The following is a 13,599-nucleotide window of genomic DNA, read 5'->3' as shown; positions in this document are numbered from 1 at the left end:
AGCTGTGAGATCAGACATTTTTTGTAGAACAACAGGGGTTAACAGTAGTCTCAGTGTGAGATCACATGCTATTAGTAAAGGCTGAGCATCTGGAATACCAAGCTAGGAAAGGCTAGCTCCATAACTATACATTATACATACATTATTTGCTCTCTGGAATGGGTCCTGTAGTAGAGTTTTTGTCACAGTTGTTTTTTCTTCATTTGGCTTGTACTGGCTCGATATACAGATAAACTGTCAGTGTCATTTTATTTGATATTTGAATTATTTTACAGTTATTATAATTTATTTATTAACAGTTTCTTATATAGCGCACACATATTCCGCGGAGCTTTACAGAGAATATTTGAACATTCACATCAGTCCCTGCCCCAGTGGAGCTTACAATCTATATTCCCTACCACATGTACACCAAACACAGACATTCTAGGGTTAATTTTGTTGTAAACTAATTGACCTACCAGTATATTTTTGGATTGTGGGAGGAAACTGGAGCACCCGGAGTAAACCCACGCAAGCACGGGGAGAATATAAGGCCATGGTGGGAATCGAACCCATGACCTCAGTGCTGTGAGGTAGTAATGCTAACCATAACACCGTCCATGATGCCAAACACCCACTGCTGTTTAGTTATTTTAGAGTGCAAGAGCACTGCAGAAAGTAGTAAATGAAGAAATACCATTACAGCACAATTCTTCAGAATTAAATATTGAGGAGCTAGGACTGTCAATCACAGAAAATGAGGACAGTACGAAGCTCAGGAGCTGGATATTTGAGAAAATTCCACAACATAATAAGTTTTTTATCAGAACCTACTGAAATTTTAATGACCATCTAAATCATTATAACAAATAATGAAACATATACATACTATAGTGCTTTGTTTCTATGTAAAAAAAAAAAAGTTAAAAAGAAAAGAAAAGTTACGGTAATGGTATAAGCCAAAAGTTACAAGTTGAAACAAGACTTATATAAGCTTTTCCACGTTCTTGAAGCTTATTTGTATTTTATTAATTTCTGATTTTTATTTTTATTTCTGTATAGGTATATAGTGCACATCCCTAAACTAACATTTTGGTGAAGCATATTTTGCTATTATTAGAGCAGTATGTTTTATTTGGTGCACTTCTAATACCTGGACTTTCCAATGGCATCCCATAATTCCCTGCAAAAACATTCAGCACCCACCAAGGGGAACACCTGTGTATAGTCATATCTTGGTCAGCTTTTTTAAATGAAATTAAGCACTGGGCTCTGATTGGGCTATTTCAAAGCTTTAAACTTCCTTTTCTAAAGCCATTCCTTGTTTGAATTGGATGTGTGCTTTGGATCTTGATCACGTTGGAAGGTGAAAAGTATTTTCATTCTCAGCTGTCTGACAGAGTCCAGCAGATTTCAGGACAATAATCTTTGTATTTGGGGATTTATATTTAAGCCAGACTAGAGACTCCTGTGTCAGATCAAGATAAGTCGCCTCAAAGCAAGATGCTGAGACCATCATCCTTTGTACAGTAGGTATGTGGTATATTTTTTTTTGGGGGGGGGGGGGTGATGAAATAGGTTCTCTTCGTGCCCTAAATATGTTTAAAAGTAAAGACCAAAACTTTAACCTTGTACTCATGAGACCATACAGGGCCTTATTTTGGTTCACTCTTTCTGACAAAATCCTTCTTAGATGGACAAAACCATGTGCACTGCAGGGGAGCATATGCAAAATGTGCAGAGAGAGTTAGATTTGGGTGGGGTTTTACTTCAAAGTGAGATCTATATTGAAGTGTAAAAATTAAGCAGCCAGTATTTTCCCTGCACAGAAACAAAATAACTCACCCAAATCTAATTCTCTCTGCACATGTTACATCTGCCCCCCTGCAGTGCACATGGTTTTGTCCATCTAAGAAGTATTTTGTCAGAAAGAGTGAACCAAAATAAGGCCCTCAATATTTTGCCACATTTGCCAGTGGCATATTTGTTCCAGAAATCCATGCAGCACCTTTAATGTTGCCATATGCATGTTGGTATCCTTAATGGGGAGTTTTCACTTTTGTCACATCATCAACTTGGTAATGACCCCATTGTGCCACATTTTCTCACAATGTTTCATAGTACTGTGCATGTAATGTATTAAATCCCTCTCCTGATCTGTTTCTTTCATGAGATTCCAAAGATGTTTTGCAATATTTGCGGACCATCAGTGTCCCAGGAAGATGCAACCAAGAGAACTACAAGGAAATTCTGCAGGTACAGGTGAGCTTTATTTCACAGATGGCAGGTGTAGGCTAACCGTGAGTCTGATTTTAAATGAAATACGCTTACTGTGGGCTTGATTCGTGTTTGTAAATAAAGCAAGCAACTGGGTAATAGCATGTTGCACTGCTGGTGAATCCGATGTAACATGCATTTAAATGTAGATTTGGATGGGGTGAGTTCAAACTAAAATCAAACTTGCAGTGTAAAAATAAAGATGTCTAAAAGTGGCATTACTATTAAATTTGCGCGCTCCTGCCGCAAATTCGGGCAGTGCCCCCATAGGGCGGCGGCCTCCTCTGGCAACCTTAAAAACGGTCTGCTGTATTGGGGCAGCCATTTTCTGAGTGTCACCTTTTATTAGCAGCAGGAGCCAGGACCCGACAGAAGTGCCAGCGGCAGGAGGCTGCACGGGTTTGGGGGGCAGACGGCAGCAGGTAACCATAGCCCCGCAGACACCCACCCCCCCCCCCCCCAGCTCCCACAACTTCTCAGCGCCTCCCCGCCAGCACGGGGGCTGCGGGGCTATAGTTACGCATATAGTTATGATGTCTACCATGTGTGTGCTACATGCAAAAGCAGACACTATTTACCCTGCACAGAAAAAATCTAAATATATTTGCTCCCCTTGTACGCCAATATGGTTTATTCCAAACACAAAGGTATTTGCTTTCCTTACTGTACAAACAGCAGCTGCTGCAGGCCTCCTGCAGTATGGAGGGACGCTTAGCAAATACATGTGAAGAGAGTATCTAGGATCGACAGTGGAACTGTATATGAGAATATCACAGCTGCCGTAAAGCAGAATCTGGGACTCGAAAAGACTGACTCTCATTCTAAGATGGCCCCCAGACTCTCATTGGCTAGTTTTGCTGGAGTGGGGGGGTGGGTTTAGGAGAGTGAAGCCTAATGCTAAAGGCCCCCATACACTAGGGCGACTTGTCCTTAGGACAAGTCGCCCCCGACTTCCCCCTGAACTTCCCCGGCTGCTCCCCGGGGGAGCTTGATTAGATTGGCACTTGATGTGCCATTTTTTACATGTGATAAATCGTCTCGATTTATCACATGTAAAAAAAACCGGGGAGCAGGGGGGGGGGGCTACAGAGGTGGGGGCTGGGGACGCTGCGGGGGACACGTCTGTGTCCCCCGCTGCTGGGGACGCTGCGGGGGACAGCGTCTGTGCGAGGCGGTAGAGGGAGCAGGGGGGGCTGGGGACGCTGCGGGGGACACAGGCGGCATAGAGCCGGGCAGGGGGAGCCGGCCGGGAGCTGTCAGTAATGAATAAAAAAAAAAAAGCCCATACAATGAATGGGCAGCCTGTGATTGGCTGCTGAGCGCTCTCTCAGCCAATTGCTGACTGGCTGAGAGAGCGCTCAGCCAATCACAGGCCACCCATTCATTGTATGGGCTTTTTTTTTTTATTCATTACTGACAGCTCCCGGACGGCTCCCCCTGCCCGGCTCTATGCCGCCTGTGTCCCCAGCCCCCCCTGCTCCTTCCACCGCCGCGCCGCCCCACTAGGTCCCAAGTCGGGTGGTCGGACGTGCAGCAGGTCCGACCACCCGACGCAGATCCGATGCGCACGGGACCGCGCATCGGATCTGAGGGGACATCAAAACTAGGCGATTTTGGTCCGATTTCGGCCAGATCTGACTGATCTGGCTGAAATCTGACCAAAATCGGCTAGTGTATGGGGGCCTTAAGTCTCGAGTTCTGCATGGCGGCAGTGATACTTCACTATGTTATGGGTTACAGTGAAATGAGAGTAGACCCTTCATATAAATGATAATGCTAAGTATCATTAGTTAGGGACATACTGCATTTCAATTCTACCTTCTCCAAGTCCAATTTTGCGGCAAGTGTTCTTTACCTAGTGTGCCCTGGGGCGCTTTATTAAGCCTGGTAAAGTGATAAAGTGGCTGGTGATAGCCAGTCAGCTCCCAACTGTCATTCATCAACCCCAACCTGTAATTTGACAGTTGTGAGCTTATTGGCTGGTGCATTATCACCTTCCATTTTATCACTTCACCAGGCTTAATACATCTGCCACCCAGTAAACACTGAGACAATATCGGCCCTACATGTCATTTACACCTGAATCGGTATGACATATTGTGCCTATCATTCAGAGTGTATGCCCGATAGGCAGGTGGCAGAGGTCACTAACAACGTCACCCGGTCAGCCATGTTTCATGAACGATAATGTTAGCAACCACGGCATGTTAAATGAAGGGAGAGCGATATATGTTGCTCCAATCTTCATTACATCATTCAATGTGTACTGATAGGTCAGTCCGAAGGACCAACATATTGGCTGGGGCACATCGTCCCAGTGTGTACTCAGCTTGAAATTGCTCCCAGTTCCCATCTATATAAAACAAAAAAGTACAAGTGTGCTCTGTTAAAACCCAAACACTGAGTTCCAGCAATAATATATATATGTATTACAAACCATTGAAACTTAAAACACAAGACTTATACCCCCAGCATCTTTGTCACCCCAGGTACCACCTTACATTCAGTCTACCTCCTAAATCCTCCAATTAGCCAAGCAAGTAGAAATGTTTTGGCATTAATTACACGGTCAATAATAATTTTTGTGCTCAAATGGTAAACTTAAAATGACAAAGAAAACAAAAAGGAGCCCTGGATTTTAGATCAGTTGGCTCTCTGAAGAAACGATACTGCTTGTCATATGGTAGCTGGCATTGTTTGCCAAAAAGAAATGCAATGTTGTACCCTATTTCCATAAACAAGAGCTGTTCACTCACAGCTACAACAACCAGTATAAAATCAACTTCTGACTTCACGCCAGTTCCTAGCAGAATCATTTGAAAATAAAAGTGTTTGAAAAAATGGCAGGAAGATGTCTTATCCGCATTAATGTGTTCTCTCAAAGATAAATATTTGTCTAGAAAAAAAAAGTGAGTATGCCCGTATTTTTAAAGTGGCACTCATTTACAGGCCATGGTATCCAGATGGCGGATCAAGCATGTTTAGGTCGCAATACCATGATCGATGGTGTCTAATTAGATGCCTAAACTTGGTCGACGGCTTCTAAATAGACAGTGACGCCAGATCGATGCAAGTGAAGGATCGATGGGAACGATGTCGACAGTAGCATGGTCGACACAAGTTGTTGTTTTTTTTTGCCGGTCCACTTGGTTCCTACTTTACTATCCAAGTGGACATAGCGTTAGATTATAATAGTGCTCAAAGCATGGCGAGGGGATACAGTGTCCACAGGGACCCCTCTGACATTCGGCACCAAAAAAACATGAAAAACTTGTGTCCACCTTGCTACTGTCGACCACGCTCCCGTCGATCCTTCACATGCATCGATTTAGTTTCACTGTCTATATAAACGCGGTTGAACAAGTTTAGACGTCTAACTAGACTAGTGGTCGACCATGGTATTGTCCAATTGTCGATCCTCTATCCCAGAACCACAGGCCATAACCAGGTCAGTTTTGCCTTGTAAATGATTTCCGAAAAATATAGGGTATACTTGCAGGTCCTCCCGCACAGCTTGCACATCGCAGGCTATTACATACTGTCCATAATCATATAGTAAAACAAGATTATATTGTTTGTATATTTTTCAACACTTCATTTTCCAATCTCATTCATGTTCAGATTTTGAAAACGTAAATGAATGGGGTCTTGCAGCATACTGAACGTCCCCAGATTTTACAAGAACAGTTGACTAAAGGATCTTCCTTATCTAAGTGTTAAAATGTGAAGTTGGAACGATAGAGCTAAAGGCATGTATATAAGGAAACATTAAGAATTTAATTTAATGTGTTTGTAGCAAGCAGCTAATTGATTTTAATATGCATCCAACTGATCAGCAAAACGTGCCTTGAGATCTTATCTGCCTGTTCGGCTGGTAGGATCATCCAGAGAGTGAATTCAAAAATACATCATTCAAATGTTTGGGGATTTTGGGTCTGCATTTGGGGGACAATGGTACTCATAGAGAAGTTTTGTAAAAGAAAATGAAATATTTTGGTCATGGTTATATGCAAAATTATATGTAAATAAAGTAGTCAATATGAACAGCAACATTAAAAAGGTGACAATGCAAAGCCTATTGGGTGTGTACTATATAAAAATTCATCTCTGCAGTTCATCCCAGGATTCCATGTAGCTATGTAATATTTGGTGTGCAGTAGTACCGTGCAATGAAGGGCCTGCCATGAAGAGGCCTTAATCAGACCTGGTCCCTGGGCACATTTTTTTTTAGCAAAAGGGTAAAACCATGTGCAGTGGGAAGGGGGGGGTGATATAAAATGTGCAGATAGGGGGCCTAATTCAGGTTGTTTTGCAAAAGCAAAATCTTCCTCTAATGGGCAAAACCATGTGCACTGCAGGTGCACCTGCTAGTGCTATTGGGTCTATTGCTCAGGATGTTATTATTTGGTGGGGCTGATGTAACATGTGCAGAGAGAGTTATACTGCTTTCACATTGCAGAAAAGGGTATTGACCCTGTATTCTTAAATGGGACTTCAAAACGGGTCTGAACCTTAAGACCTTTCACATTGCAGGTGAAAACCGTTTTAAAAAGCATTTAATACCATTTACACATTCAACCTGTTTAACCCCCAAGGGACACGTTTCAAGCCATAGAAATAGAGCCATTCACACTGCCTAAAAAACGGCTTTGAAACGTGTAGGACTCTGCTTTTTAAACGTGTTGAAATACCAGTTAACTTTAACCGGTAAATCAACTCTGGCACCTTCACACTGCAGCCTTAAACGTTTTAAAATGGAAAAAAAACGGCAATATATCGTTTTAAAAGTGCAGTGTGAAAGGGGTATTACATTTGGGTGGGGTGTGTTCATACTGAAATCTAAATTGCAATGTAAAAATAAAGCAGCCAATATTTACCCTACACAAAAACAAAATAACTCACCCAAATGTAACTCTCTCTGCACATGTTACATCAGCCCCACCTGCCATGCACATGGTTTTGTCCATGAAAGAATGAGCTTGCATTTGCAAACCAGCCTGAATCACCCCCAGAGTTAAATTTGGGTGAGTTAGTTTGTTTCTGTGCAGGGTAAAGGGGTTTTGTTTATATACTAAAAAAAACAGACCTGCGATCAGGCCTGAATCAGGCCCTAGGTCAGAATGTGACGCCTTGTGACAAATAGGTTGGAACTTGAGGTTCTCAGTACATACATTATAGCTGCCAATTCCGCAGGTTTTTAACACCTGGGCATAGAAATGTTCCAAATACTAATGAACTCCACACTAACATTAATCTGTATATTTAATTCAATTCCCAAATCTGTAGGCATTATATGTTGATATGTATTAAAATGCAGTATTTAAAGTGCTAAAATGCTATTACAATGCCATTCAATAAACATTTCATTATGAAAATTGTAGTGCAACATGGTCCGCTAAGCCTCAGTCTTAAGAGAACTGCTGGCATACAGCGGATAGACCCCAGAGTGCCACTGAAAATCCTTTTTAAATATTGGCAAGTATGCACATTGTGGGAAATAATAGGGAAATCACACACAACATAATCGCTTAATTGACATGCAACAGAATACTGTATTTGCTTATTATACGTAAAAGGTAACAAGCTCTTTTAATAATCCCATTTTATAAACTCCCCTTTTCTCTTTATATCTGAAACCTGAGTCTTTGGACTGTACACAAGTCACTTACTGCAAACTGTTTATGAAATAACCTGTTTATTTTAATTAAACAAAAGTAATTTACAAACGTATTTCACAATTTAATCTTCATTTAACAAAGTTTAGTAAGTACATAAATGTCTAAGGGGGTATTTATCAACGCTTGTAGAGAGATAAAAGTGTGACACATAAAGCACCAATCAGTTCCAAACTGCCATTTTTTAAACACAGCCTTTAAAATGTAAATTTGATTGGCTGATACTTTATCTCTCACAATTTTATCTCTTTCCCAGCTTTGATAAATACCTCCCCAAAGTCTGTCATATTAGAAACTGTGACAATGCAGCTTGACGATATGATACATAATATTATGAGAAACCACTACAGGTAAAACAAGGGGTTCGGCAGAGATTTCCTATGGCACTTCAACCCCTTGCTGCAGCTTCTAGTCAAAATGAAAAGTACTAAGCAGTGCAACCATTTTAATGCCCAGGATGCAAAATAATAATAAAAACTCAAAATTTAGTGTATACCTGACACCTACGTACAGTGGCCATAACCATGCAGCAAGCTGAACCAATATTAATGAGAAGCTACATAACATTAGTCAGCTGTCCTCCGCAACTATTGGTACAGGCTGGTAAAACCGCCTTCACCACTGCACTGCATAACAAGTACACCGTAAAGATTTGAGTTGTTGGTACACCTGTAAACAACTAATTCTAGAGCACAGCTACATTGCCTTATGTTTACCAGCATGTCCATTTCATACATATACATATTACAAGACAAACATATAAAATATACATTTTAAATGCAGTGATATGAGTAGCACACAATGCACTGTAATTAGTTGCAAAGAAAAACAAGTTTATTTTACATGTAAAAAAAATCAAAATGATCTTACAAAGATATTTCATCAGAATTGAAGTCAATTTTTTGAATGCATCATAATAAGATTACTTCACAATCAAATAAAAAAAATTCTGTATATTTACGGTATATATATAAAGATTTCTGTCTGTATATTGCGTACAATAGGCTGCGCTGATTAAAGTATTTATTCAAATAGCACAGTTAGGAAATGTCTTTACTTACTACAGAAATTTGTTTTTATCTACATGGTGTGTGCCAACTATAACACACAAGAGAATGCTTGATTGCCGATAAATTCATAGTGTGAAAGCAACAAGCCTCTAGCTGGAGATCGCTAGACCTCTGCCCTGTCAAAAAGACTCTTTGTTTCCCTAGCTACACCCAGATCTACAACAGCTGTTACGGTTCTAGGTTTGCATAGGCCATTGCCAAAACAGTGGGTGAGTCTACTCTTTCCCACCCATCTCTTCTGGCCCACCCTATATATACAAAAATGCTATCCTTCAAGGAATAATTGTTCTCATTTAGGATAGATGCAACCGGTGATCCTTAAAAAGACCTCATAAGAACAGACTTCATTGTTTGCTTTTGCTCCCAAATGTGTGTGCACCCTATCTGATTAATACATGATGTGGTCACCTGATGTGTAGCAGGTTGTGCGTTTGGCTCCTATTAGGCTTCAGATTTGAGCTCTCAAGGAATTTTGCCAGTCAAAAGACTTATTTGTCTACAATATATATGAGTTTATGGCACCAAATAGGATGTTTGCAAAAGGGAAGGTCAGGTAGTATGCATTTCACATTAGCCAGAACAAAACAAGCAGTTCTTTTCCAGCAAGACTTCAACTTATCCTGTTTTACCTCCAGGAGGTTTTAAACACTGTTTCACTGTGGACTTGTTTGTGCTTCAACAAAATTGTAAACACCCAGCTTCAGATACATAAGAAACATTTTCATGAGACATTATGTTACCATTGGCTGGCAGATAGGTGAATTGCTGGTACTGGCTTCTTTTCCTCTTCCCATTACAGACATAAAAGTTGACTTGAACTGGGCTGGATATTCTCTGATTGCGAAAAGGTGGGATCTCCACAACTAGCGAGTTCTGTAATAAAAAAGAGTAACTTATTCATATATAATTAATTACCATACTACTTTATTTTTTATTTCTAGAGAGACCATATCTTTGGATGCCATTATATGGTTCTTAGTGTATTAAAAATTCATATTTATTGCAAAATGTTTGCAATTTATACAAATAAAGTAAATATGTAATTTGGACCAGACAAGCCACTGTCTAGCGGCTGAATGGAAGTTGCTTTGCTACCGCTCGTTACCTCAAAATAACGAAAGAGACAAGGGTCTGATACGGCCTTTTTGTAAAATGTAGATTAATTTAAAAAAATAATAATAATCTAGAGCAGTGGTTCCCAACCTCGGTCCTCAAGTACCCCCAACAGTGCACGTTTTCCAGATCACCTGGCAGGTGCACTGATTATTCACTGACACATTTTAAAAGATCACAGGTGGAACTAATTGTTTCACCTGTGATTCTATGTGGAGACCTGAAAAAGTGAACTGTTGTGGGTACTTGAGGACCGAGGTTGAGAATCACTGATCTAGAGTATCGAACAGTAGGTGCAAATTTGGTTGGTCAATTTTAGCAGAATATAGGGTAATATGGTTTGAAGGGAATTTGGTTTTCTAAGGTCATATCACCAATAAAAATATGGACAAATCAGACATTAGTAAAGTCACTTTCAATCTCAACCACTGTGATTTTAGTTTGCCAATTTCAATTGCCAATTTCAACAACCATTGTACAGACCACAGAGGGATTACTACTGTATACACACTGAAAACCTACTCCAATTCTTGATTAAATATAACAGAAAATCACGTTGAAAGGTGATTGCCTTCCTTTTGGGTGGCCAAATAGTTCTCTGATCTGTTCATATAGTGATCGTGCCAAACAGCCAGTTAGATTTGGGTTCCAGAATTGCAATTTGACTAAGCAAAAGGAAACCTAACGTAACCAGTGACCTACTCGTTGAGTGTGTATGAACAAAAGTTATAGGTAAATAGGTCAAATAATTGGGTCTTTGTATTGATACTTACTGGTTTGTACATTTCCTTATCAGTTTTTCCTTCCATTTCCCATACATGATGTCCATCTAAACAAAATCAAACAAAAAATAACCTTGTTTTCTGCTATGAATATGCAATCTCGTTAGACATCCAACGGCCTAGAAAATTCTTGGCGGTTAAGGGTCAGTTATATGAGCAAATAATTCCATGTTACGTCAGTTACTCCCAGAGGCCAATTGTATGGAATACGGTCGCTAGGTCGACACTATGAAGATTCGACATACATTCATTAGGCCGACCACTAAAGGTCGACAGGGCTTAGGTCAACACATGAAACAGGTCGACATGGCTAAGGTCAACAGGGTCGAAAGGTCGACACAAGCATTAGGTTGATAATGGGAAGGTCAACAGTAAAAAGGTAGGCCAACATGAGTTTTTCACTTTTTTCTTGAGCCAACAGGTGGCATTTCATACTTTACCATCCGCTAGGGTGTGGTGGGACAATATAAAATAGTGTGCCAAGGCAGCGAGGCACCGTGCATGAAGCATGGGAAGGGCAGCGAGCCACGCCAGGGGAAGCGGTACACTGATATGGTGTCCATGCCAATTTACGTCAAAATTCGGGACTTAAAAAATTTGAAAACTCATGTGGACCTTTTGACTGTCAACCTTCCCATTGTCAACCTAATGCTTGTGTTGACTCTTTGACCCTGTAGACCTCAGCCATGTCAACCTATTTCATGTGTTGACCTAAGCCCTGTCGTGGTGGGTTGACCTTCATATTGTCGACCCTGTGACCCATACCCAATTGTCTTCCCTTTTTTTCCCCAATGCTTTTTTTTTTATTGCTGCCTGGATTTACCATTCACCATCTCCGTAGCATGTAGAATATACAGGGGTTTATATGCTAAGCCTTGGATGGAGATAAAGTACCAGCTAATGCGTGTGCTCCTATGAACAAAGTGATATGTAGCAGTAATGAATATAACATTAATAAGGGAACCCGGAAGCCAGTGAGATCTCTGTGACCACTCTACAACACTGTACCCACGTCTCCATTCAGGCTGCTGCAAGTCAGTGATATGAGAATATTTCCATACCTCAACTGAATCTAGATATACATTTACAGCCTCCCTAACCTCATAGTGACACTTTAAAGTATCCAGACTGCTATGTTAGATACACACTTTCCGATGACAACAATGATATTGTTAAATTACACTGATATCGCAGGACACGGGGCAGTAAAATAAATGATATCTTCAAGCTGAGCCAATCGAACAGGCATGTTAGTAAATGCAGTCAAAAGATTAGGTCTGTGGGTTCAATGATCCTTCTGCTATACCAATAGCCAGGACCGCCATCAGGGGGAGGTGGGGCCTAGAGTCCCAGGCCCTGGACATAGAAGGGGGCCCACCACTGGCTCTTACCACCAATGCCTGGACAGCTGCACCAGGTTGAGCAACAATAGCAGACTGATGGGGAGGACTTCGTAAAACAAGCCTTCGTTGCACATCGTCCCTCTGTGAATTGTTCCTGAAGGTCCGCAACACTCCACCTATATGTGAAGTTACAAAAGGTGGAGCGGTGCAGCAGAATATTTTTTTGTGTGTGTGTGTGGGGGTGGGGGGGTGGGTGCTGTCTATTTGGTCATTCCCTGGCCCCATAATTTTTAGTGGCAGCCCTAGATACTTGGTTTAAACCACTGTTTCCCAAAGCAGACCCTCATGGCCCACTCACATCCCGGGTACTATCCATACAAGAACACAAGTGGCCTGATTATTACCTTCGTTCATTTGATTTATCCAACTGTGCAGGAAATCCCTAACGTCTGGACTACAAGTGGGCCGTAAGGACTGAATTGGGGGAAATTCAAGTTTAAGCTGCAATTCAGTGCCCCACATCTGTAATTACATTGTAAACTGCTCCCATTGCCTTGTGTGGGCAGCGTTCTGTTTTTATGACCAAAAGTCTGCGCTATCTGTAAACTCTCAAGAATCTAACATTCATTGAACAAAGTAGTCTTTTTCCTATTACTGTATATAGTTTTAAAAGAAAATCTATTTTTGAAAGTTTCACATGCCGTGTTCTCTACGGCTGCGATCACTGGACATAGAGGAGATCCGATGTCAGAGCACTGAAAAGCAAACCCCTTGTGAATATGTATGTCAGCATACAGGCTAGGCAAATATTAGTTATTTTGAACTTGACCGCACAGCCTTTTGCTTAAGAAAAAAAAAACAGCCTATCTGAGAGCTCTTAATGAAAGCCCTTTTTGTTCTGTATCCAGTCTCACGCCCCATACATACAGACATTTCAAATACAGAGCAACCTGATTTATTACAAATGTCTGAAATAATCATATTTTGTGTACAGAAGTCTCTTTGTGCATGAAATCTGTTTCAAACAGGACTCAGGTATTTGTGTTAGCTTAGAAACATCAGTGTAGTTTGCATTCTCAGGCAAATCGATCTGCAGTTCCCAGCTTAAGAAGACTTGGGTTATAGTGATGAAGTGTAGGCTTTCATTTTTTCTTCCTTTACACTCCTACGTTGCTTAAATCTAAAAAGCTATAAAAAAAAAATGGAATAGATTTTGCAGTGGTTGGGGGAAAAGTGTATACAGTGCCAGTATTCAAATCTTCCTAGCAGTAGTTTATATTAGGTCTGCCAGAACTAAACAGAACAAAACTTTAAGGGCTTCTGGGGATGACTGCTCAAATTTATATACCAGATGTTT

The 13,599-nt window shown here is 40.8% G+C and overlaps 1 protein-coding gene across 10 annotated transcripts in view; it reads right to left on the bottom strand.

Annotated features, from left to right (window-relative positions):
* NFATC1 (nuclear factor of activated T cells 1) overlaps positions 1-13,599 on the bottom strand; it is a 182,039-nt gene that overhangs the window by 78,137 nt on the left and 90,303 nt on the right. For 8 of the 10 annotated variants that reach the window (XM_083187776.1, XM_083187779.1, XM_083187783.1 and 5 more), the window contains 2 exons: positions 10,891-10,946; positions 9,745-9,877 (listed from right to left, as the gene is read on the bottom strand). The exons of the other annotated variants lie outside the window; for them this stretch is intronic. In XM_083187776.1, coding sequence (XP_083043902.1) covers positions 9,745-9,877; positions 10,891-10,946 — 189 coding nt within the window. The remainder of the gene's footprint in view (positions 1-9,744; positions 9,878-10,890; positions 10,947-13,599) is intronic. 10 annotated transcript variants of the gene reach the window in all.

The sequence above is a fragment of the Crinia signifera genome, chromosome 5, assembly GCF_055691185.1.
Source record: "Crinia signifera chromosome 5, ASM5569118v1, whole genome shotgun sequence".
Taxonomy (NCBI): Eukaryota; Metazoa; Chordata; class Amphibia; order Anura; family Myobatrachidae; genus Crinia; species Crinia signifera.
This window is presented reverse-complemented; position numbering and strand designations above follow the sequence as displayed.